This window comes from Malurus melanocephalus, unplaced genomic scaffold, assembly GCF_030028575.1.
Source record: "Malurus melanocephalus ecotype Western Australia unplaced genomic scaffold, MMel_1.1 scaffold_266, whole genome shotgun sequence".
Taxonomy (NCBI): Eukaryota; Metazoa; Chordata; class Aves; order Passeriformes; family Maluridae; genus Malurus; species Malurus melanocephalus.
The window spans coordinates 367,010-391,218 of NW_026623498.1; the positions used below are offsets into that span (position 1 = coordinate 367,010).

Genomic DNA, 24,209 nt, shown 5'->3' on the forward strand with positions numbered 1-24,209 from the left:
CGGCTCTGCTGCAGGAATTATGGCTGTGCCTGCCTCCTCCACACTGGCACTGTCTAACACAGTCACCTCTGGCWGGGAGCATTTCTCACTCGGGACACTTTATTGTAAGGACAAGGGATTAGTGGCAGGGACGTGGAGTCCCTTATCTCCAGTTTGGTGGCTCAAAGCATCAAAAGCAGCTGGGAGAAGCAGTTTGGATTGTGACATGGGTTTGTAGGGCTGCATTCTGCAGGCCTCAGTAAGGTCACAAACCTTTGCAAGGTATCCTGGAGGACCCAAATGCAGGACACAGTATGATGTGTCASATCAGGCCTGTTCCAGGATCCTGCAGAATGCTCAGGTCCTTGTGCAGACCAGTAGGAATCCTGGGTTATCCTGGATTCCTGTTGAGAGCAGKGGSTGYAGGCAKGGGTACAGGGGAACRKGCTGTATTTAGCACYTTGCAGGATACAGTGTCCAYTGGAATCACAAATCCAGTACCAAAYCAGCTTGAGTCTCTAACAACTTCTGCTGATKCAAGTTGYTTYAATTSTATTGCTTTCTCATTCTTGGGTGCTGCTATGTTCCAAASAAGTCTGTTGTATGAAGCACCGAGTCCTTCCACTCACCAATAAAGTCTAAAAAGGTGAGGGGGTGACTCTTTTCTTCCTCCTCTGGATTGTTCAGGTGTTTCCCACCAAATGTGARGTGTGGGRTGATGCCCCCAGCACAYGGCTGCCCCACAGAGTGGCTGCTGGAGCCRTGCCACAGTTGGCTCTGGTGTTTCTGTAAACACTTCTATGACGTGGTACCATGTGCCCACCAGTGTGGTTTATGGAGCAGGATCTCTGTGGCACCATGAGCCCACCAGTGTGGTTTATGGAGCAGGATCTCCATGGCACCATGTGCCTATGAGTGTGGTTTATGGAGCAGGATCTCCATGGCACCATGTGCCTATGAGTGTGGTTTTTATGGAGCAGGATTTCCTGGCACCATGTGCCCACCAGTGTGGTTTATGCAGCAGGATCTCTGTGGCACCATGTGCCCAGGAGTGTGGTTTATGCAGCAGGATCTCTGTGGCACCATGTGAGTGTGGTTTATGCAGCAGGATCTCCATGGTGTGTGGAAGGCAGCATGCACCATCCTGGCTACAGGGAAGCCACAGCAGGATGGTGGCACTCAGGTCATCTGGCTCCCAGACGTGAGCTGCTCATTTAATAAGGCRTCTACAGAGGAGCAGATGGAAGCAATAATGACTCCTAAACAAATGTGACAAAGACTGTAAGAGTTTATTATTTTTTAGAAGTTAATGAAAAAATAAGAAGGGAACCTCCACCTTTCAGAGGGCTCTAATTAGCTCCCATGCTAGACTCACCACCATGAGARTAAAGTTTATGCTGGAGTTCCTTAAGTGTATAAATAATTTTATGTAATGAGAATATCCACCCAAACAGAAAGATACACAACTGCTATGTGCCTCCTCTGAGCAGTTCTGCAGTCACATATGCACTAAGAAATCAATTACAGCTCAGGTAATGTTAGAATCTGCCTTGAGAAAGAACAAGCTGTTGACCAGCACAGGCTGTGATGACCTGCAGCCTGCCCTGACCTTCCTAAGGGAGGATGGGGGGCAACCAACGCTGCCAAAAACAAACCACCAAATCTTCCACAGAGCACATGGTGTTGATAACGACCTCAGGTAATCTCATGTACAGATGTCCATGCAATTAATGGATGGCAGTGTTATTAGAGACAGTCACCGCTACACAATTCACAGTCAGCCCTTTCATGAGATGCGTTTCACTGACTTTTCTCAATTCACAGTCTTTACTCACATCTCTCTTTTTTAATAGTCCTGAGTTCTCTAGGTCAGAGTTATTTAGTAAAAGTACTTTGCTGTGGCCAGTGCCACAAGCACTTGAGTTTTCTCCCAAAAACAGCTTGTATACACTATGATTAACAAATGAAAGCCACAGAAGAAGCTCAGAGATTTATACATTTAGGATGAGAGCACTCACTAAGAATTTTGGCAAGGTTTTGGCTGACTTATAGATGGCTGAAGAGGAAAGAAAGAAAAAAAAAAGTTGTGAAAACCCATACACTGCAGCTCTAGGAGTAGTGGCTCACTTCCCACTCTGCATCACCATAAAAGAGCAAACAAAACAGGGTTCTCTTAGTTACCCTCACACACAAAAAATCCCAGAGCCCTTTCCAAAATGCTTCTAGAGTAAAAACATTGGATTACATGCACTGCCAGCTGACAAACATTTCTAAGCTCACTCTGAGTGCCTCTGAATATAAAAACAGCTTGAATGAGTTCTCTGAGCAGCAGAGTGGGTTTATTAGAGTGTGACTCTGCTGCACAGGGCTCTCTCCAGACTCTTTCCTAAAAGGCTCTGAACAAGAGCACACGCTCAGGWCAGGCATGGCCCAGGTGACCCAAGCCTAACCCCAGGCTCACCCRAGTTAGSYACAGATCAGAGTTCAGAGCACAGCACGGCCACCTGCGGCACTTTACACCCTTTCCACAAGGCCCCAGCTCCTCAGGAGAACAAAACAAATGGTGAAAAATGACGTGGCACAGAGAACAAGTCATCTGTTAGGTGTTATCAGCAAGAAATTCTAAGCTGCTTCTTGAAAAACTCACCAGCGGCTCCCGATTTGCGGCGTTCTCGGTCCCAGGGCAGGAGCCGGCCTGTGAAGCAGAGAAAGAGTGAGGTGACATTGCCACCCGATGGACAGCGCCAGAAACACGCGCCTGGAAGGATCCTGAGAGCGGGGTTAGGAAAGAACATTGGGCTGGGCTAGCAGCAACAGCTCTGCGGAGGACCGGAGACAAAACGGTCAGAACCACAGAAAAAATACTGATTCCAGCAGKCCCCATTTAAAACAAGGGAGTTAACAAAATCTGCGGAATTCRTTTTAGGGAGTCAGCAGTGAGAGCCAGCAAGACTTCTGAGAGATGGCAATCTCTTTTCAAACAGGGTCTATCTGACTTTAGGATGGCCTAAGCCATTCTGCTTTCACCTGAGGTGTTTTATTGTAGGASAGTAACACATACTGTGACCTCAATGGTGAAATAATGCAGTTTGACTGGGAATGAAGACAAGTTCTAAGGCCCATTTAGAGTAAAGGGGTTCCCAATCATTTAATACAGTGAAAAAGTGTCAGTGACAGCATCAAGGCTCCTTTTGTCCTCCAATTCTATTCCTCATTTTTATGCAATATACCCCACCTTCAAACTATCTCAAGGTTTCTTTTTCCCATTTACAAAACACACAAAACCAATATAGATAAAAGATGTACTGCCCACAAGAGGGTGCAAGTAACTCAAATATCCTGCAAGGTTTGCTTGCAGACAGTGACCACCACCACCACCAGCACCCCACCCTCACAGGAGGGCACAGATCCTCCGGGATCACCCACCAAAACCACTGGGAGGGACRGAGGGAGGGAAGGAACCACTGAATTCATAACCTCAGGAAATTCCCAAAGCCTTCTGAGTACAAGAGCTCCTATATTCTGCCCTAAAGAGCCACAGGCAAGTGGGGAGGCAAATTTACCTATACATTGATCAAGAGTGCAACCAGGGAGTTAAGCCTCTGGAGCAACAAATCAGGCATCTTTCAACATCTTTGAAATCTGCTTTAACTATTTGCTTACACAAAGAAAACACACAGTTCGATGGTAGATTCAACAACACTACTGCCAATTAATATTAAATTATTTCAATTTTTCTCACACTACTGGGATTTATGGTTAACTGTAATGCCAGAAGACTGGACTGCTGCCAGAGCCCACCAAGAAGAATCACCAAAAATACTGCCAAAGTATTTAGCATTAAAGAAACACTGATAGCCAAGATAAATCTGAAATTGGTTATTCTGTTCACAGGCTACACCATCATCTTGTTCTTCCCTTTCTCTTACTATAAAAAAWCAGTAACAGAGAGACAGGATCTTTTCTTTTGCTTATTTTTGGTAAAGACATTGTTAAAAGCCCAAGGAACAAGACTGCTAAATAAAACAAAGTATTTTACAACCTCTGGTAGAAATATTTATTGCCTTTAGAACATAATCCTATCAACGTAAATTATTTCATTTGAGCTGCAATACTCCCCTCTCCCCACACTGCTTGAGGCAATATATTAATTCATGAGAATGAGAAAATTAAACGAAGAAAAACAGATAATAAGCCATAAGACATCTGACACTCCCTTTTCAGCATCTAAATTAATTTGATTTGTAATAGAAAACATGATGGGACCCAAATACAAACATGTTAAGTGAGGCAGTGCCACTACTCACAGCCTCATGCTGAAAGTTTGGCAATAAATAAACAAACATCACCAGTGGCAGAAAGCAAATATTTTAAATTCTCTACGCATTTAGAGTGCAGTGGGGACAACTTTCTACAAGCATTGATAACAGTGTCAAAACTGCAGTGGTTGTGTAAGAGGAGCAGCGTTTACATTCTGCAAGACTTGTAAAGATATTTTCATCAGTTTGTTTAATTCCMAAACTGTTCCCTTGAAAAGTCCCCCACTGTACTATATAACCTTCAACCACACCCTCTTCTTGCAGGCAAAGCTATAACACTCTCTCAAGTTCCATCCAAGCCCCCAGAATTTGAGAACACTTCTCAGAGTTCTGGGTGAGGAACGTGTATGAGTGTGAGACCTGTCGAGATGGTAAACAGAGTTACAGAATCACAGAATGGTTCCTGATAAAGGGACCTTAAAGATCAGCTCATTCCAGTGCTCTGCCAGGGGCTGAGACACCTTCTGCAAGATGGGGATGGGGACATGTGCCCCCAGCAGGCACGGCCACCCTGGGGACAAGGAGCAGCCCCTGTACCCTCACAGGTACACCAGGGGAAGGAGCAGCCCCTGTACTCTCACACGAGGGGAAGGAGCAGCCCCTGTACCCTCACACGAGGGGAAGGAGCAGCGTCTGTACCCTCACAGGTACACCAGGGGAAGGAGCAGTTTTTGTACCCCTGACAGGCACACGAGGGGAAGGAAGAGGCTCCTGGAGCAGCACAGTGCTCCTGGGATGTGTCAAGGCTGAGGATTATTGTGGTGCCTCTGGCAGCTGAACTCGAGCACTTCTCACACGCCTGAAGCAGGGAAGACCCTTGAAACAAACTATCCAAACTCTAAAGAAACCTGAACGTTTTTTAGGCAGACACTTTGCCAATAAACCAGAGCTGTTCCTCAGAACCTGTCAGCCCAGCAGACTGCCCAAGTGCCTTGTGGACAATCACAGATTGTTTCAGGTCTCACTCTGGAAGCGTTCACTGGAGTGTGAGGGATGTTCTGTAACACCTGCACCACGAAAACACCCGGGTGATGCAAAGCTGCCCTGCCTCCTGTGAGTGTTGTAACCCAGCCTTTCACAACCCAGCTCTGGGCTGGTTACCCAAGAGTACTGATTTTTGTGTCATTTATTTCTATTTCAGTTTCAAACTCGGCCTCCTCAGTCCAAAGCAAAGGGATGAACAGAGAGGTTCGTGGTGATTTGGCCGAATCTGGACAGGTTTCAGTGATTGTACATAACAGTGCTCTGTTTGCTTCCAGAGCTCAAACAGTCAGACCTTTCCCCTCCTGCTGCTGCTGCACCGGGACCCTGAGGGCACTGAAAGGACTTTACCAAACTCCACTGGCACCACACATTCAGCGCCTGTCTGGGRTAGTGTGAGATGAGAGAGCTCCACCAGGTCGCTAAATCTGACATGGGTTGAGCTCRCAATGAAATACAAGTGACTTTAGATCATGAACAAGACCGTGTGAGTGACAGGATGTATACACTCTATACATCTACATCAAACCTACGCTATAGAATCATAGAATGCAGGCTGGAAGAGGCCTTCAGCAAAATAAGAATATAAACTATATACAACTACATCACACTTCTGTTTCTTCCTCTAGGCTGCCCCATTCATTTCATGCCCCAGTTTATAAAAATCTTAGCCTTTTGCTATTTCTTGAGCACTCAAACCAGCAGCGTTTCTCTTTTGCTTTCCCCATTCAGCTTTGCCCCTTTATGCTCTTGACTCAAGGATCTCCYTCCCTCCCTCGCAGTTCAAGGCAGAGACAATATTTTTGTCTAACTAGTCACAGAATCATAGAATATTCTGATTCASAAGGGACCCACAAGGATCATCSAGTCCAACTATCATCCTGCACAGGGCTCCAGCGCATTTTCTAACCCAGCCGCACACTGTCTCCTTTCTCTCTGGAGGTGTCTGTATGTATTTTTCTTCTATTGAAGTGCTTTAYGAGTTTCATACACAACCCCTCAATGCCAACACGCCTGTGCCCTGGGCCCGGCCTGCACAGCTTTCAGCCAGCCCCGCACAGTCCCTGCTCAGGATCCCAGTGCAGCACGGAGCCGCAGTGCACAGGGACGGGTCCCGGAGCCCCCCGGCACCCCCGGCCCTGTCCCGGCCGTGTCCCAGCCCTGTCCCGGCCCTGTCCCGGCCCTGTCCCGGCCCTGTCCCCTCACCTGCCCCGGCTGCTCCGCTCTCTCCGCAGCCGCCATCTTCCCAGGGCGACTAATCCACCGCCGGCCGCTCGATGGAACGCCCCCGCCGCCGCTCCGCGCCGCAGGCATAGCGAGCCGAGGGCCGGCCSAGGGATGGCTGCCGCGGGGTGTCCCCGGTACCGGGAGTGCCCGGTGTCAGCCGGGCCGGGGCTCTCGGGCCACCTCCCGCGGCATTAGTGCCTTTCCTGCCCGGGAAACCCTCCTGGGGCATTGGCGAGCGTCCCTGGATGGCGGCGCGGCTGAAGCGCTGCGTGGTGCGGCGGCGGGACGGGCCGGAGCAGCACGGCGTGGCCGCGTCCTGCCTGCGGGAGCTGCGCGACAAAGGTGAGCCCCGAGCCCCGCCGGGACCGGCCTGAGCCCCCGAGCCCTGTCCTTTGTGCTGGGGGGTGATGAAAGGGCAATGCCGTGTCACTTCCATCGTTTTGTTAAGTGTTTTTTCTGTTCCGCAGCTTGTGGTGTTCTGGCTCTTGACAAGGCCAGCGAGCCCATCACCTTGGTACTGGCAGAAGATGGGACCATCGTGGATGATGAAGATTACTTCTTGTGCTTGCCATCTAACACTAAGTTTGTGGCACTGGCCAAGGATGAGAAATGGTCCGGCAAAAGCATAGGTATGCTGTGAGTGAGGAACATGGAAGGGGAGATGTGTTTGGAATACACCTRGTGACATCAGGCAATGACCCATGACACTGGTGACTCTTGTGGCAGACAGTGGAACCCCCTGGYTCCTGGCGTCTGTGGATGAAGTGGACAGTGCTGCGGAGAAGTGGAAGCAACTGGCCAGGCAGCTGAAGGATGACCTGTCCAATATCATCCTGATGTCTGAAGAAGACCTCCAGGTACAGTGGGGAAACCCCCAATCCCTGTCCTCCTGTCTGCCCACCATCCATTGATCTCAGGAAATAAGATCTCAGGCTTAATTCAGTTGCTGATTTTGGCTCTTGGTGCCAGAGTCAAATTTCTCCATGAAGGGAAACACTGGAGTGTCCGAGGAGGCTTTAATCCCCGACGATCCCTCACAGTGTGTTGTTCCAGCTCTGGCAGTGGGAGGGCAAAAAGTCGAAATTTGGCCAAATGGCAAGTGAGATCACCTCATTTCTTAAACCAGGCACTGTGTAACATGTCCAGAGGAGAGGCTGAGCAGCAGGCCAGGCCTGTCTGCTGCAGAGGGATTTGAAGAACTGCTCACACTTTSCAGAGCTGACTGGTTAAAGTTTCTGACTGCTTAACGCCTTGTCTGTGATGAGGCGTGGCAATAACTGCCCCTCCTTGTTCTCCCCAATGTGAAGCTTCCCAGGTGCCAGGCTCTTGCCTTTCCTTTGAATATTCCCATGCACCGTGAAGAAATAGTACTTTGCCTTTAGTTTTCAAGATCTCTGTTAATAACAAATTGCATACGATTCCGCACCTTCCTTTTGCTTTTTAGTATAAAATGCTGCCTGGTGGAGTGCCACTACAAGGCTCTCAGAATTCAGCTGACTTGCTATAGCAAGAAACCTTGTGGGATGTGCTTGGGTTTCAGGAGGGTCTGTACATGCTGTTCATACTGCAATGAGTGCCATGAAATAAGTTCCTCAGGAGCACTCTCAATGTTTTAAGGTGCTTATTGATGTGCCACGCTCAGACCTGGCAGAAGAACTTGCCCAAAGTGAAACCAAAATCCAGGTGCTGCAGGACACCCTGCAGCAGGTGCTGGACAGACGAGAAGAAGAGCGGCAGTCACGGCAGCTCCTGGAACTCTATCTGGAGGCCTTGAAGACTGAAGACAGTATCTTAAGCAAAGTTGCAGGTAGGGAGCACTGGGATGCTAGAGAAGGAGGTTTTCAACTCCTGGTTGAGTGGAATAAATAAGGAGTGTGTATAGTGTAAGAATTCTCTGACCACATAGTCCTGTCACCCATGTCACGGTTCTCACAAAGCCTGAAAGCAGAATACTCTGAGCAAAGCTGAGATCCTGCAGTGCTTCTAAACGTGACGGATTTCTTAAATTCCAGGATGCACCTAGATTGTACATATACATTACTAATCTCACAACCATCAAAGCAGTCCAGGCCACTTTTCCTGTRCTGTATTTGTCAGGGGCTGCACTGATTCTGCTCCTTTTTCAGAACCTGAGGCTAAATCAAGGAAGGAGATGGATGTGGTTGACACAGGTACCAGCAGCACAGATCCCTCAGCCACAACAGCACTCAGCGACCACGTCCTTGCTGCTCTGAAAGGAAAACCTGCTCCAGAGCTCTGCTTGGACAGTCAGGATCTAGAGGTGGGTGAGAATGACACAACCATSTTCTGGCAAATCTCTCCCTCTGGAAAAAGAGGCTAAAGGGGAAGCTGTCCTTGCTTCTGGAGGCTCTGATGTCATTATATCCATCTCAAAGTGCTGATATTTAATTAACTTCTCTTCCTCAATAACACTACCCCAGCTCGGAGCTCCTGTATAACAGCCAGCTGACACTGTTCCACATACTCTGCCCTGTCCTCTCAAAAGCCACAAAATAATTTTGGGTTTGATCTCTGACAAATCATTCAGCTGTCTTACCAGCAAGGGTATTTGGGAGTTTTTTTGTATACTCAGGCATCTAGCTACATTTCTTTTATACATCCCAAATCAAAATAAAARCCTCCTTATTTTGGAAAAAACTGTAAATATAGATTGGAAAGTCTAGCTAAACTGTAACCATTTAGAAAGGYGTTCCTTCAAGCTGTGAACTTGCTACTCTTGTTTTTCCTTGCTGTAGAAAGTAACTGCTTTCTCTTCCCAGTCCACTAGCCCACGGGAGAGGTGATCAAAGCTGGGAACATCTCCAGTTCCAAAGTGCCACTACTAAACTTTGGTGCCTTGTCCTGGTGTTGTTAACGTGRGCAGAGGGCTAGTGGCCAGGGAGTCAGTGTAAAACACTGTTAACAATGTGCCTTGCTCCAGCTGGTGCTGAAGGAAGATGCAGCAGCCCTGGCCTCGGCTCTGGGATGGGACAAGCAGAAAGCTGCAGCTCTGCTGGAAGCCTGTGAGCAGGAGCTCTCCAAACGCCTTAAACAAGTGCAGACTCTGCATTCCTTACGGAGCACGTCCAAGGGCAAGAAAACGCTTCCCTGGGGGGACTGGCCCAGYTCAAAACGCAAAAAGTGAGACTGCTTTGCTGTTTGCAAYTTAGTTYTAGCTTTTGCATTAGAATCAAWACAARCAAAGACACATCCTGGGAACCAYGGTTTGCTGGTCATCCTGTGGTCTGGCTATAGAACAACTCAAATCTGGACATTGTTCTGAGGCTTAAACTCCTCTGGTGATTTGARTTGTGTAACCAAAGGGATTTTGACTTTTTGCAGAATACTAGAACAATGCTATTGCTAAGCACAGCATGCAAGTGTTCAGCTTTCAATACCTGGTTGGTAGGCAGAAACTTCCATCTGATAATGGTGGATACAGCCCCTGAAGGCCCAGGCTGTTTGCTTATTTTGGTCTCCCCCTGTTTTCAGTATAAGAAAAATGGAAGATCTCTGGAAARCACATTGAGGCACAATTAGTGATCAGAGCAGAGGGGTTAGCCAGCTGCTGCCTGGCTTTAAGCTCCAGCCTGGGATCTAGGAACTTGAATTCTCACACTGATTTAATCAAAGTAAAGTTCAAAATTCTTTAACTTCAGTRCTTTTTCTGTAAGGAATTCCTGCCTCTTGGGTGCTGTGTAAGAGCTCTTATCATGTAAAACACAGCCAAGGTTGAAATACTTGCTTTGTAAGGCTGTGTGATAGAAGAAATTGTAATTGGCCTGCTGTGTTATTCTCCTCCTCATTAGTGTAGTGTCACGATGCTTTTGGATTAACGGGCTTATTTTTAGATTTGTTAAAGTCTTTTATTCTAATATCAATAAAATCTTTTTATCTACTGTTGAACTATGTGAGAATTGACTGGACTTAGGGAAGATGCTTGCAGGTAACTTTTTGTCAGTCTGTTTTGCTTCTTACCATATACACTTGTGGATTGCAACATTACAGGCCATGGCAGGTTAAAAGGTTTTCTGGTGTTTTAAATAGCTACTTATTTCAAACTCTTYATGTTCCAGCCTTTCTGCAGTAACATGGATGGCTGTGCTACCCCTAGAAATCAGTTTCCTTTGAATGTAATTCTTTTCATTCTTTGTACAATCCCTTTCCACTGGGTAGGGCTCTGCTAGCCCAGGAGAGGTCAGTGAGGATCCCTGTCTGCCTCTGCTCCTAAGCCACAGTGCTCCCTTAAAATGGGAATACAGACAGTGACGATTGTACCCCAGCAGTGCCACAGCTGAGAAACCATGCAAAACTGGTTTATAATTGTCAAAACAATGAGCAACAGATATGGCTTATTAATAACAAAATATTCAAAATGTCTGAGCAAAACTATCAGAGCTGAAAGCAAGGAAAAAGGCCAACAGTTACTAGAGAAATAAAGTAGCATACTGGAGGGTATTGCATATACTGAGTTATGATTCAGTGAGAATAGTTTCAAACTATTTAAGGGATTTTAATTTAGTAACATACCCTTTGTGACCATTAAGGCATTTTGGCAGTAAGCTTTACTGAATGCTGAAAGACTTTTGGAATAACAAAAATCCAATTGCATTCACCTAAAAATCTAAAGATTCATTACTGGTACCAAACTTCAAGATGAATAGGTTAATTCTRCTTTTTCTAAGATACTAAGGGAAAATAACCTGAAACGTTGGTCAAAAGATAGATCATGCCATGTTGGAATCTTCATTTTCAGTCACAGCTGCCTCTTGYTCCCCAGGAGTTCTCTCTCCCTTAGCTGCACTGGACTTCTTTCTCTTCTTCTCCTTCTGCTCCATGTTACTTGATGCGAGCTCYTCACTCTTCTGTGTGATGTATTTTAGCTGGGAACAATATGCTAATCAGTCTCTACTGAGGAACTTCATTTATTCACAAGAAATTAGATAGAAATGCTGAAGAGAAATTAATAGGGCAAATTCTTGTTACAAAAAAATGACAGACTAAAAAAAACATTTACTTGGCCTTCTCAGGCAAGTTCATGTTGTGTATTTCAAATCATATATGGAARGAAAAATATCTCCTTACATGAAAGTAAAATTAGTATTGGAAACATTTTTCATGGATCTACATACTCGTATGTTATAACAGATTAGTGAGTTTAATCAACTGAACATCATCTAGATCAGCACAAGAAAGAACACAATGATTCTATGATCCCTACATTGATGTTGGGAGACTCAGCACCTCGAGGTASACTCAAGCTATTTCTGACCTTATGCTACAGCAAAGGAACACAACATCAGGAAAAATCAAAGTGATTCACTCGCAGCATTGATAATCCTGTGTCTGTTTATCACAGTTTTGTAGCTGGAACTCCAGCAGTCCTGGTGCAACGAGAGCACTGCTGCTTGAACTGCAATCAGATGGGTTATACCTCACCACAGTGAGGAATAGTGGCATGAAGCAAAATAAGATCAATCACTGGATTGTRCCTATCTACCTCAGGAAGAAGGTGAAATTGCTTATGCAACAGATTYTTCATCATCTATAGCCTTCATACAAATGCTTTTAGGAATTAAATGGTTTAAGAATGTTGCAAGACAGAAAATACAGTGAATCTCACCAAAGAATTGCTTCTTCTAGCCAAAAGCTTCACATCTTCTGTATTGATTGTGGTTCGTTTTGCATGCCTGCATAAAATCAAAAAACACCCTTTAACATTTTTGCCAACACTGACCATAAGGAGTCATAAAGCATCTCATTCAGAGACTGAATTCACTGACTAAAGARGTTTAGTAGGGACTCAGCAAACCACACCTGCCTGTCTTTTCTACCTACACAAAAAAATGTTTTATCAAGGGTATATGTGTACTTCACAATCTCCACACTTCATTATTAGTCTAAACAATCACTTGTACTACATCAATGAATTTCCAAGATCAGGGAGTACCTACAGGGAATTTCTATTTCATAACTTTACAGCCACTATTTAAGCAGCCAACTAAGCCCTTTAAAGTTTGARTTACAAGATGTATTGAAAAGATTATCTGAGAGCTAACACAAAAAAAAAAACAACCCTTTGTAACAATCAGTGCCTACCTTGCAAACATTTCGAGGTCTTTTGCAAAGATTTCTAGGGAAAACACAAAGATGCATTTATTTTAAAACGGTATCTCTGACTSGGAAGATACACAACACACAGGTTATCCAAGTCAGTTATGAGAAGTGACCATAGCTGGCTACCAGCTACCACTCGTACACAAGTAGGGTGCAACACAATATTCCCTCTAGAGGCTTTTTTCAGGTCTGAATAGTCGGACCAGTATTTCTTGTACTTAAAGAAATTATAATGCAAGAGAATGCCCCAGTGACACCAGTTCGGTGCATTGTATCTGCATCAATGGCTCCTGAACAGACACGGAACGCTGCGGGAACCCTTCAGGTAACCCCAGGTAACCCTTCAAGCGACCGCAGGAAACGCCGCTGTACCGCACTGCCGGAAGGTGATCTCCGAGATGGCCGCGATGCTCTGCTTGCTGAACTCCACGTCCTTGTCCTCCGCCACCTCCTGGCACAGGCACCCGACCGTGTAGTGAACCGCCGCCTTCAGCCTCTGCAGGGACCAAGGCAGGAGCAGCGGTGACACAGCGGCTGGGTCCCAAAGCCCCGCTCAGGACCCCGTGCGCAGCTTGGTACCCGTGTGAAGAGCTGCTCTTGGTACCTGTGTGAGGAACTCCCCTCGGTACCCGTGTGAGGGCTCCCCTCGGTACCTGTGTGAGCAGTGCCCTCGGTACCCGTGTGAGGAGCTGCTCTCGGTACCCGTGTGAGCAACTCTCCTCGGTACCGGTGTGAGGGGCTGCTCTCGGTACCCGTGTGAGGGCTCCCCTCGGTACCCGTGTGAGGGATCCCCTCGGTACCCGTGTGAGGGGCTCCCCTCGGTACCCGTGTGAGGGGATCCCCTCGGTACCCGTGTGAGGAGCTGCCCTCGGTACCGTGTGAGGGCTCCCCTCCGTACCTGTGTCAGCCGCTCCCCTCCGTACCTGTGTCAGCAGCTGCCGCTCCTCCCCGCCCGCCGCCGCCATCGCCTCCCTCACGATTTCCCGCCCTGGCGGTTCCCGCCCAGCGCGCGCTGACGCCATGGCGGCCGCTCCGCCCTCATSCACATTTACTGTACGGAACTCCCGAATTCTGCTCCGTGACCGGCAGCAAAGGTACTTTAAACTGAAAGTTATAGTTTACCTTATACAGACAGTCAACTAATGGCTGAGTAGCTGTCTTAGCAGAAATATATATGGCCAAAAATTGATACAAAAATCAGTGGGCACAGCACAAAATTTAACAGATTCTGAGGGAAAAAAAGAGATCCACACACCCAGATGAATTTTCAGAAGTCCTGAAAATGACTGGCAGTGGCATTGCAGTGGGAGGGTGTAAAATAGAGTCGAGTTTGCATGCTGCTGTGGGTATTTTTAATTGCGCCACGGGACAAAGAGGCAAAGATTTGGGAGATCTGAGGGGGAAATGCAAGCACACAGCAATGCCAAGTGTTTATGCTAGAGCACAGAACTGGGAACAACAGCCTGAGGGAGAATGTGACAGGAATACCAGTTTTGTTTGTCCATGACCTGTCCCACCCTTCCACACAGAGCTCTGTATGACAGACCGAGCTGCTGAAAGCCCAGGAATTAAATCTGTAAGAGCCTGTGAGGAATAAACCATGGCAACGAGAGAAAGGCCTTTATGTGCCTGGAACTTGTGTAGAGTTTCTGTGCCATGTCTGCCACTCTCCACCTCAGCAGTTACTGAACTGCAGTCATCTCTGTCTTGATCCCTATGACTTTATACACCAAAATACAATAAACTCATCATAATTATAAATTCTATTAAATACTGCACATAAACATTTTACCCAGTCTTGGCCAGCAGCGGCGGAAAGAAAACACCTCAACAGATTTAAAACTAAATTTATTTAGCTTTCTTACATGATACATACAGAGAGATACAGATATATGTATGAAATATACCCACAAGTTATTACAAAAGTGTCCAAACACAAGTTCTAGCATAGTACAGTAAAAAGTGATATTCTAGGAGAAATATCTGAGACCTACAGTATCTTGGCTCCAAGTGGAGGGATTTCCATTAGACATTGTAAGCAGAAGAGGACACATTTCCTCCATGGCCTGTCCAGTTAGTGTGGATAAATGCCCCTGGCTTCGATAACAATTCATACGTGTGTGCACCAAAGTAATCACGCTGAGCCTGGAATGAGAACACAGAAAAGCAGACATGAAGTATCACTGTCATGTGAATAGTAGAAGTTGCACCTAACCGTTACCTGACAATAGGAATAGTAGAAATAAGATTTGGCTCCAATAATATAACATTCAAAATTATTTTCTCATTGTTAGAAAACCACTGCAACACAAAATTTACTAATATCAAAATAATTAGATTAAGTTCTGCAGAAATGCAAGTGTATGTTTTCTGCTTGGTACTAATCTAAAAAGCAAGCACTTCCATACAAAAGTGCAAACTTCCATACAAAAAGCACTTCACATCCAAACAGTGAAACATACCCTTGATTCACAGATGGAATAYGAACACACACTGGGCACAACTATACCAGTAACTCTGGTGTTGATTATCCAGATATCTCTAAGTATTTTATTGACATGAATTTCAGAAACAACAGAAATATATTAGGCAATCTGTATTGTGAGTGATGAGGACACACTGCCATTGAGGCCTTTAGAGCAGTATTTAAATAACAGCACGATGATGTTTCRGTACCCACCTGAATCAGGTTAGCTGGCAATGTCTCGTGCCTGTACCCATCATAAAAAGCAAGTGCAGTAGTGAAGCAGGGCATAGGGATTCCAATCTGCACCCCAGTGCTGATGACACGGCGCCAGGAGTCCTGGGACAGAGGGCAGGGCAAAGGAACTGATCAGTGCTCACGCAGAGGAGTGTGCAGGCACATCAACTACTCTGGTACAACTGTGTGCTATTTCATGTTATGTGCAATCTAATGACCAAGGCTGAGAAAATGCTCCACTAGATTCCTGATTTTAYATAAACAAGGTTGATCCAAAATAATGGCAAGACAGAGTTAACAACAGGATGAGAACAGTTGAGGCATGCACTCAAACCATAGCCTCGAGCTGTTCTTTCACATGAACATGCTGGCTATAAATGATTGTTTTTAGGCTCTCCTTTCCTTGGAACTYACCTGACAGTTTTCAACAGCTCTCTTAAAGAAATCATCCAACAGCAAATTCTGGAGCTCAGGGTTTCGATCAAAAGCATCTTTGATTTTTCCCAGGAACACACTAGGCAAAAGTAAACCAAGAATCAATGTCACAGCTTTCCAACAAAGGCTCAGAATCCAAAACTTAAAAAGCCAAAATTTGACTCAGCCAGACTCAGATTCCAAACACTACAAGGACCAAAACCTACAGCAGTTAAGCCACCAGAATAGTGGGGTCATCCAGTAACCTTCAGTGTTGTCTACAGCCTCTCAGGATCTTACCAGCAGAGAACTCCAAGGATTTTCCAAGGAAATCTCKAGGCTTCTCAGCCAAGCACCACATAAACTAAACTGCCTGCTGCTTCTCCCCTCAGCAGCCAGGYTACCTCCTCTTCTCAGTTACCTTCGGATGATGCAGCCTCCCCTCCACATCAGTGCAATGCCACCATAATTCAGCGTCCAGCCAAACTCTTTGGCTGCTTGTCTCAGCAGCATGAAGCCTTGAGCATATGAGATGATCTTGGAAGCATACAGGGCCTGAAAAAAAACCAAATTCACGTTCTCAGATAAGTCCCACGAAGTTGAACAACAAACTTCAGAGTCCACATGCTCACTTCAGAGTCCACATCTCAACAGAGTACAGTAACAACATCACAGTTACTTGTGAACCAAAATATCTGTTCTCATTGGAAAGTTGGGTTTCAATAGAGATCAAAAGATCAATACCCAGGCAAAGGCAGGAGTGTTGAGGGGTGAGCAAGCTTCTGTGCATSAATTATGATCCCTGTGCCCCATTTAGTCGTCCCTGCCCACTGTGGCTTAGAGTTGAATTCCTCCTGGACTATTCTTTGGTTAGAAATGTGTCATTATGCTTTGTGGACATCACTAGACAATGCACAGTGCTGAAAGCAGGAACCAGTTCTCATGAAAYACAAACACAAGAGATCCTCCCAGGGTTCACAGCACCCCACACGTGCTCTGACCCAGCACAAGGACTCACCTTGCGGATGTCCTCCAGGAAGGCCTTCTTGTTCCCACTGAATTGTGTCATTTTGGGCCCAGCCAGCAGCTTGCTGGCCTGCACTCTCTCATCCTTGAGGGAGGACAGGCAGCGTGCAAACACAGCTTCACCTTTGGGAATGGCAGCAAAAAGGAGATCATTAGAAAGTTGGGCATCACTGTTCATGTCTGAGATACTCGAGCACCACAGAGTGTCACTGAATGATGAGCCATGTACACAAATGAAATAACAGGTGCACAAATGAATTATTCCAGCAGCATTCCTGCAGGACAACACTGCCACTCAGTACAACCATTGGGTAAGGAGTGACTGATACAGCTTTCAAATTATAAAGAAAAAAGCCACAAGTCATCCACATGAAAATTTATCCTCAGGAACATTTACCAGCTCTTAGTTTTGAGAATTTACTTTAAAATCTTTTCCTGTCTATCAGAGATAGACAACAATATACACATTCAAAATAAGGACAATTAAAACCAAGAATAAATAAGCAGGTTAACTTATAAGATGAAATAAKATTCACAGCTCTGGAGGCCTCTAGCACTAGTATTCAGAAGTTCATAAGAAAGTTCTTAACATCACTTAACATCACAGGTTACTAAATATCATTTGTCAGGCTGGCTCAGTCAGTTCCTAATCATGCCGTTTTAAGCTGCACTTATTTGCAATTGAACACAATACTGTAAAAGGAGGGACAAAAAAGTTCCTTTTCAGGGTCTGACAGAAGGAAAACAAGCAAGAAATGTAATTTTGTTCCACCCTTTWAGTGAGTTCTTTCCACCAAAAGAAAAAAGAAAAACCGCACCCCAAAATCAAACCAACAACAATAAAGAAAAAGGAATGAGTAATGTTTTCACAAGACGCTGGATCCTCCCTACAGCAGGAGGACACATCACACCTAAATCAGAACAGGCTGATTTCCATTTCTGCAAAAACTTCCTTCTACAGCAGGGAGGAGCARCCTGGTAGGGAAATCAGGAAAATGCAGGAGTAGCATGACGCTGCTTTTACAAGCAGAGGTTTGCAAGTCATGCTCATGCAGTAAAACCACCCAGAGCAATGCCCTGAGAAGAGCCACGTTTGCACAAGGACTGTGGCACACACTTCCCTATCAGCTCATCATTACCCAACCACGCTCCCTGGCACCGGGGAGCACTAATCAGGGCGTGTCCTCCCCACCCTTGATCTTTGCAAGAGCCCCAACAGGAGGATATTAACAGTACAAGCAAGAAGCAATGTTTCAAGCCTAGAATTGAACAGCTACAACTGCCCTAGAATATTAAAACCATTTTCAGAACTTGTTTTGCTGTTGGAATGCAACCATGTTTCATTGACAGCTACACTGTAGTTACTTTCTTTCAGCTACTGCATATAATTTTTCTTCAGAACTCGACCAGTCAATGCAAAGGAAAAAGAGGTAGAGAAAGCATGGAAATGAAAGCAAATCTGAGAGCAAAGAAGCTGTTGACTCATCTAATTTACTCAGCAGGAAGCCCAGAGTGGAGCTGTGGTATGAGGGCACTCTGAATGCGTTGCAGATGTTTTATAGCTCCTCTGCATTACAACACTTTGAGCACAGCACTTGATGCTCCCCTGTCACCGAGTCCTCAGAGCCCTRCAGAGACACCACTGACACAGSKGTGACAACAGGACTGCCAGCATTTAAGGAACAAGGTGAAAACAAGTCCAGCAAACAAAAAACAGTAAAACCCTGCCAGCTGTCAGGGCAGAAAGGCTGGAACAGCTACACCTACAGAGGCCTCTTGTGCAAGCCAAGCCCTACTGTGGGCTCACTTCTGAGATTACCCATTCCTATGCCTTACTGTGGTACAGGGAGGTGGGGAAGATCAAAGAWCCACTGACCTATGAGTGTGACCGGGACACCGTATTCCAGGGCGGAAATGGCTGTCCACTTCCCTGTGCCTTTTTGTCCTGCACTGTCCCTGATCTTTGGCAGGAGGTATTTGCCATCGCTGTCTTTGAATTTGAGAATGTTGGCTGTGATTTCAATCAGGAAAGAGTCCAACTCTGTCTTATTCCACTCCTGAAATACCTGAAAAAGGAGAAAAAGTATATACATACAGATCCAAATTTGCTATGTCTTTATTATATCTTTCAATTGATTTATGTATATATTTTGCCTGCTTGATTATAATGCCCAATATTTCACTAGCTCTTGTCAGGCAAGGTAATACACATCTCTACCCATGAAGGTGCTTCCTAGGGAGAACTCAAYTATAATATGGGAAGAGTTTTAGACAACTTCTATAAGCATTCAGCTGTCCATGCTTGCTGCTCCCTACCTCACATGAAGTTCAGGAATATTGTGTCCTGCCCTTGCAGGAGGCATGTCAGAAAATTCACTTCATGTCCATCAGCAGCTTCACCCAAGCCTGGCACCTCACCAGTGGCAGACAGACACCATGGCACAAACAAAGGAAAGACATTAAAAACTGCAAATCACCTTTGCCATCTCATCGTGCTCCATGCCCACCACGTCTTTCATCAGGTGATAGGCCTCACAGATCAGCTGCATGTCTCCATACTCAATCCCATTGTGCACCATCTTCACAAAATGTCCAGCACCTTCCTCTCCCACCTGCCAGGAAACATCCAAAAATCCCATCAGCAACAGCATCACCACCATTTCAGTGTTTCATACCTGTCCATGGCTCCCTTCTGCCTAAAGGCATAAAGCAAAGACATTGCAAACTGAACCYGGGGGGTCACAGGACCATTCAGCTCCCCCAGCACATGGTCCAGACATAAAACTGTCTTTGCAGTGCATGGTGAGTTATCAGAGATGGCAGGCTGGAAAGGAACACAGTCAGCCAGAAAATCAACCACTGATTGTGCTGGGTTTATTATGGACAAACATCCAYAAGCTTCAGCAACCAAACTGCCTAAGCAGGGATCTAACCCCAAATTAGGGYCAGTATCAAATGAATATTTACCCAGTCACAACAAGGTTCCCCAGATCCCACTTTAGCAGCAATGCTTTGAAATATGGTCTTGATGTGGGGCCTGTGGGGAGAAAGAATACACCTCAGCAGACAGGCARGGGATACGAACACCACAAGAGAAAATAAATAAAATCTATGGGCATGATGCCTCCTGCTGTAACCTGTCAAAAGCAGCCTGGGGTGAGGGCAGCTGGCAGCCTGATAACCCACCCACACAGAAATGTCAATTAAATATGTTTTACCCAACTAGACACTGTTTGCAAGACACTGGGACAATCAAGCCATGCTTTCAACGCTCTGCAGGACAAGCTTAATACACTCAAAGGAGCCCAAATTTCCTCTCCATTGAACAAAGAAGCTGTCCTTACTTAGCTGTTCAAGGAAAGATGATCAGGCAGCAAGTTACTGTTGTTGATGGCTTGGTGCCATCAAATTTGAACAGGCTGGTACAGGTATGAAACACTAATGCAGATGGACAGGGAATCAAGAGATACTAAGCTCAGGTAAAGCCTGGACACACCTTTTCTTTCTGCATTTATGCAGAGAATGGGCAACCAGGGRTAAAGTCTAATATGAGCAATGATGTGCAGTCCTTTACTGAGACATGAGTTCAAAACAGTGTAACAGCATGCAGAAACTTGCAAATAAATTGATGCATTCAACAGTCAGTACAAACATGTACTACAGCTCCTTTTATCAGGTGTCACTACAGGGCCATTTGCTGCTGYTGATTCATGGTTAGCAGCTTCCCAAGTGTGTATGGCCTCAAAAGAAAAAATAAGAAATAGTATTTGTTTAAAATTTAAGCAAAATTCCTTTTTCACCAGGCACACATTATCCTTTCAGATGTCTGTAGGTTCTACTTTTGCCTGTGGATTCCTGGAAGAAAAGCCTGCCTTTGTTCTGCCTTACATGAAGGCTCAGCACTGCCCCATGACCCCAGCCAGGTTGAGAAATCTGCAGCCTTGAGGAAGTGAGATGGCAACATATCTTGTTCTCTSCACACCCACACCCTGCTCCTTCCCTCCCTCAGTTTACAGTGGGAATTGTTGCAAACCATTCTGAACACTCAAATACAGTGTCTCATGCTTACCAGGCCTCCTTGGCTCCTCCTGGCATGAGTGAAGGTCCATATCTGGCACCCTCCTCCCCACCACTGACACCACTTCCCACAAACAAGATGCCTTTTGCCTGTAGTTCTTTACAACGTCTCTGGAACAAAGAGCAGAGCAGCACTGTTTGATTTTGTTTAATACCAGAACCTTACAAACAAAAGTTAGCAATTCAGACCTAGATTTTCAATTCTGCTTTGGACATGCTAGAAACCAACCCTAGAGAAAGTTTGTACAYACACCAAAGTGATTATTAAGAAACTTCCTGTTGCTTTGCTGTGGATCCTTGCAAAAGTGACATGGTGAAAAAAAGAAGTCCTTATAAGCACCTTATAAGGTGCTTTCTATCCTTATAAGATAGAAAAGAGCAGTACTGAGGCCAGAAAAGGCTCGGAATTAAGTGTCAGGTGACACATGCTCTGTGCAAAGATSTGGGGGAGGCAGATTAGCCCAAGGTGGAGTTGCTGAGTTCACTGCAGAGTGAAGGTGCAAGCATGGAGAACTCTAAGGGCAATAATTGCCTCTGGGTGGGAGAGAAGCACAGGCCAAGATCCCTAAGGGCAGCTGCAAGCTCTCCAAAGACTGACCCTCACTGAGTTGTTCACTCTGGGATGGCCAACACTTCTCCAAGATCAGGATGTTGAATCAGAAAGACAAATATGAGCACCTCTTCTAAGATTTAGCAGTACCAGTCTGAATGCAGTATTTTCATGTGAGCATCTCAGGCTAACGTAGCTTCTGTAACCTCAACAGTTACAGCCTGCTCACAAACAGACAATTATTCTGCTGTTTCCATTACCAAGACAGCCAAACAGCAGTTCTGTCTTACTGCATTGTCCAGTGATCATAACGGGTTGGGAAATAACAACAAATTTGTAACTCTAAGGATATTTATAGATCTCCCTGAAAACTCCCTTGTAAAAAGAAATTTTCTAAAGGCCTTCACTCTTTAAAGCATGACAAAAACTCTTCTGTGATGATCTAGGAAACTTCTATAAAAACATTCTTATAGGGCAGTCCTCAATTGCTTTTTAATTGGCTGTATGATGATCAGAAGCAGAAGTGTGTATTTTATTCATTCACTTTAGGGAGGAAAAAGGCTTACCGTGGTATCTCTATACTCCGAATTCCCACCATCAATTATGATGTCTCCAGCCTCCAACAATGGTACCTGTCAAAAATAAATCAGCATTTCAGTTTTCTCCATGCATTCCAAACTTCACTAATGTTGAATAATTGAGACCTTCCAGAGGAAACTCCTCCAAAGGACAGCAAGAAGGCCCAGGTAAAACAAACGTTTGCCTCACCAGTTTATTGATGAAGTCATCCACGGCAGTCCCAGCCTTCACCAGCAAGATAATGCGCCGGGGCTTCTTCAGCTTGGASACCATCTCCTCCAGGCTGTGAGCACCCATCACTTTGGTTCCCTTGGCCTCATTAGCCAGGAAATCATCCACTTTGGAGACTGTCCTGTTAAAAGCACAAACCTGGGGGAGGAAGAAARCATGTTCATAAATGGAACAGTTACTTTAGCTCAGACTACAGATTATACAAGCAAGGTGCAAATCCTGTGCCCTCCCACTTCCACCTTGCTGACAGTTACAGGGCAGAGATGAACCTGAGCACGTGCCTTGGGAGCCGCTGGTTAATGGCCAAGACAAGGCAAACTGCAGGGAAAAGTCAGGCACAGATCAGGGGCCAGCTGAGCACAGCATGCACTGCTGCTCCTCTCTGGAAACAGGACAAAGGCCAGCACAGGGCACAACCAGAAGGAGGAAATAACACCATCGGAACAGGAGGGGAACAGCRCCCAAAATGCTCAGCTCCAATGCCAAGTGCTACTGTCAGCCTCCCTAAACAATAYTTTTCCTCACTTACCACAAAGCCGTGGTCATTCATGTTCAAAATCAGGTTCTGACCCATCACAGCCAGTCCAATCAAAGCAATGTCAGCTCTGGAATGTGAAACAACCAAAATGCCATGTAAGTCACTAGCACTGATCCAGCAGTAGCATCCACATCTCTGTCAGGCTGCCAGGGCAGCCATCCCTTCCTAACACACACRGAGTTTGGAGTTCATTTTGTCAGCTATTACTGCAACAGCCTGCAGAATCACAGAATATCCCAAAYTGAAAGGGACCTACAGGATCATGCAGTCCAGCYYCTGGCCCTKCATAAACACCCCAACAATTCCCCCTGWGCCTGAGAGCATTGTCCAAGCGCTCTGGAGCTCAGCCAGCCCTGGGGCTGGGACCGTTCCCTGGGGAGCCCGGGCTTTGCTCGGGTCTGTCCCTGGTCACACAGAGCAGAGATCAGAGCTGCCCCTCGGGAGAAAGGTGCACATCCTGTGGCTCACAGAGTGCACAACAACACACAACGTGTCTCACATCACCGTGATTTCTTCCCAGCCAYCAAGAACAGCTGGAAGTGCAGGAAAAGCAATCCAAAACATTGTACTACAGGCAGGGAATWAAATGAGTTGCTCAATACGCCACTGACGGCTCCAGCTCCATCACAGCTCCATACTGAACAGACGCTGAACTAAAACATCGTGCCTGAAACTTACGGCAGCTTTTTGCTTCCGCAATGCTGAAGGTTTTGTGGTGGGCAGAAAACGAGGGGAACGGGGCATCCTGCTGGAGGCCGATGCAGCTCACAAGGAGCSCACGTAAGGGAACCCACCCTCCTGTGATCCTCGGCTCGCAACAACATCCCCGCYGCACAGCACGACTCCAGCACCGACCGATCCCGAACCCTGCCCCCGCCGCCGCTTCCCTCACCCCCGGACCCASCGGGGAGCGAGCACCGCTCCTGGGGCCCGGGGCTGTGCCGAGTCAGCGGGCAGAGCCCCCCCGGCAAACAGCGCATCAGGGCCCTCCCGTAGGAGCCCAGCGCTGCCTCCCGGGCCCCGCTCCCGCCCCGCCCGCGGTCCCGGCCCGCTCTCACTCGGCCATGGCGGCGGCTCTGGGCTCTCCCGCTCCCCTCGCAGCTCTGGTCTCTCTGGGGTTTTTCGGTTCCCCTACGCTTCCGTGTTCTCCGGGTTCTCTGGTTCTCTCCGGGTTCTCTGGTTCTCTCCGGTTCTCTCGGCTCTCCCGGAATCCTCTCCGGGCTCTCTCCGGTTCCCGCAGCAGCCGCGGGCGGGGCGGGGCGGAGCCGAGCGCTCCTATTGGCTGCCCCGCAGAGCCCCGCCCCCCGCCCATGGGCCGATGGCCCGGCGGCCACGCCCCCTTAAAGGGCCCGAGCGGGGGCGATGCGGGCGGGGGGCGGGTCTGTGCTGTCCCCGCGATGTCCCCGCACTGTCCCCGCGCTGTCCCCGGGATGTCCCGCACTGTCCCCGGGATGTCCCGCACTGTCCCCG

General features: G+C 46.7%; 4 protein-coding genes across 4 annotated transcripts in view; 1 reads left to right on the forward strand and 3 right to left on the reverse strand.

The window, feature by feature from the left end:
- PEX14 (peroxisomal biogenesis factor 14) overlaps positions 1 to 6,957 on the reverse strand; it is a 66,000-nt gene extending 59,043 nt beyond the window's left edge. The window contains 4 exon segments of the mRNA XM_057375967.1: positions 2,627 to 2,674; positions 6,486 to 6,535; positions 6,538 to 6,639; positions 6,642 to 6,957. Coding sequence (XP_057231950.1) covers positions 2,627 to 2,674; positions 6,486 to 6,535; positions 6,538 to 6,639; positions 6,642 to 6,942 — 501 coding nt within the window. The 5' untranslated portion in view covers positions 6,943 to 6,957.
- A 250-nt stretch (positions 6,958 to 7,207) lies between these two features.
- On the forward strand, positions 7,208 to 9,651 carry DFFA (DNA fragmentation factor subunit alpha). The gene is made up of 4 exons (XM_057375990.1): positions 7,208 to 7,363; positions 8,124 to 8,313; positions 8,633 to 8,787; positions 9,448 to 9,651. Exons 1-4 carry the CDS (start codon positions 7,208 to 7,210, stop codon positions 9,649 to 9,651), a joined length of 705 nt encoding a protein of 234 aa, XP_057231973.1.
- A 34-nt stretch (positions 9,652 to 9,685) lies between these two features.
- On the reverse strand, positions 9,686 to 13,603 carry CENPS (centromere protein S). The gene is made up of 5 exons (XM_057375980.1): positions 13,547 to 13,603; positions 12,996 to 13,119; positions 12,606 to 12,639; positions 12,130 to 12,196; positions 9,686 to 11,389 (listed from the first exon to the last, which is right to left on the reverse strand). The coding sequence occupies exons 1-5, from the start codon at positions 13,586 to 13,588 to the stop codon at positions 11,234 to 11,236; spliced, it is 423 nt and encodes a 140-aa protein (XP_057231963.1). The 5' UTR covers positions 13,589 to 13,603; the 3' UTR covers positions 9,686 to 11,233.
- Positions 13,604 to 14,454: 851 nt separating this feature from the next.
- PGD (phosphogluconate dehydrogenase) lies at positions 14,455 to 23,940 on the reverse strand. The gene is made up of 13 exons (XM_057375968.1): positions 23,798 to 23,940; positions 22,731 to 22,806; positions 22,160 to 22,339; positions 21,958 to 22,023; positions 20,834 to 20,952; positions 19,732 to 19,801; positions 19,242 to 19,376; positions 18,641 to 18,830; positions 16,757 to 16,887; positions 16,160 to 16,293; positions 15,739 to 15,838; positions 15,304 to 15,426; positions 14,455 to 14,768 (listed from the first exon to the last, which is right to left on the reverse strand). Exons 1-13 carry the CDS (start codon positions 23,803 to 23,805, stop codon positions 14,649 to 14,651), a joined length of 1,452 nt encoding a protein of 483 aa, XP_057231951.1. The 5' UTR covers positions 23,806 to 23,940; the 3' UTR covers positions 14,455 to 14,648.
- Positions 23,941 to 24,209: the final 269 nt, after the last annotated feature.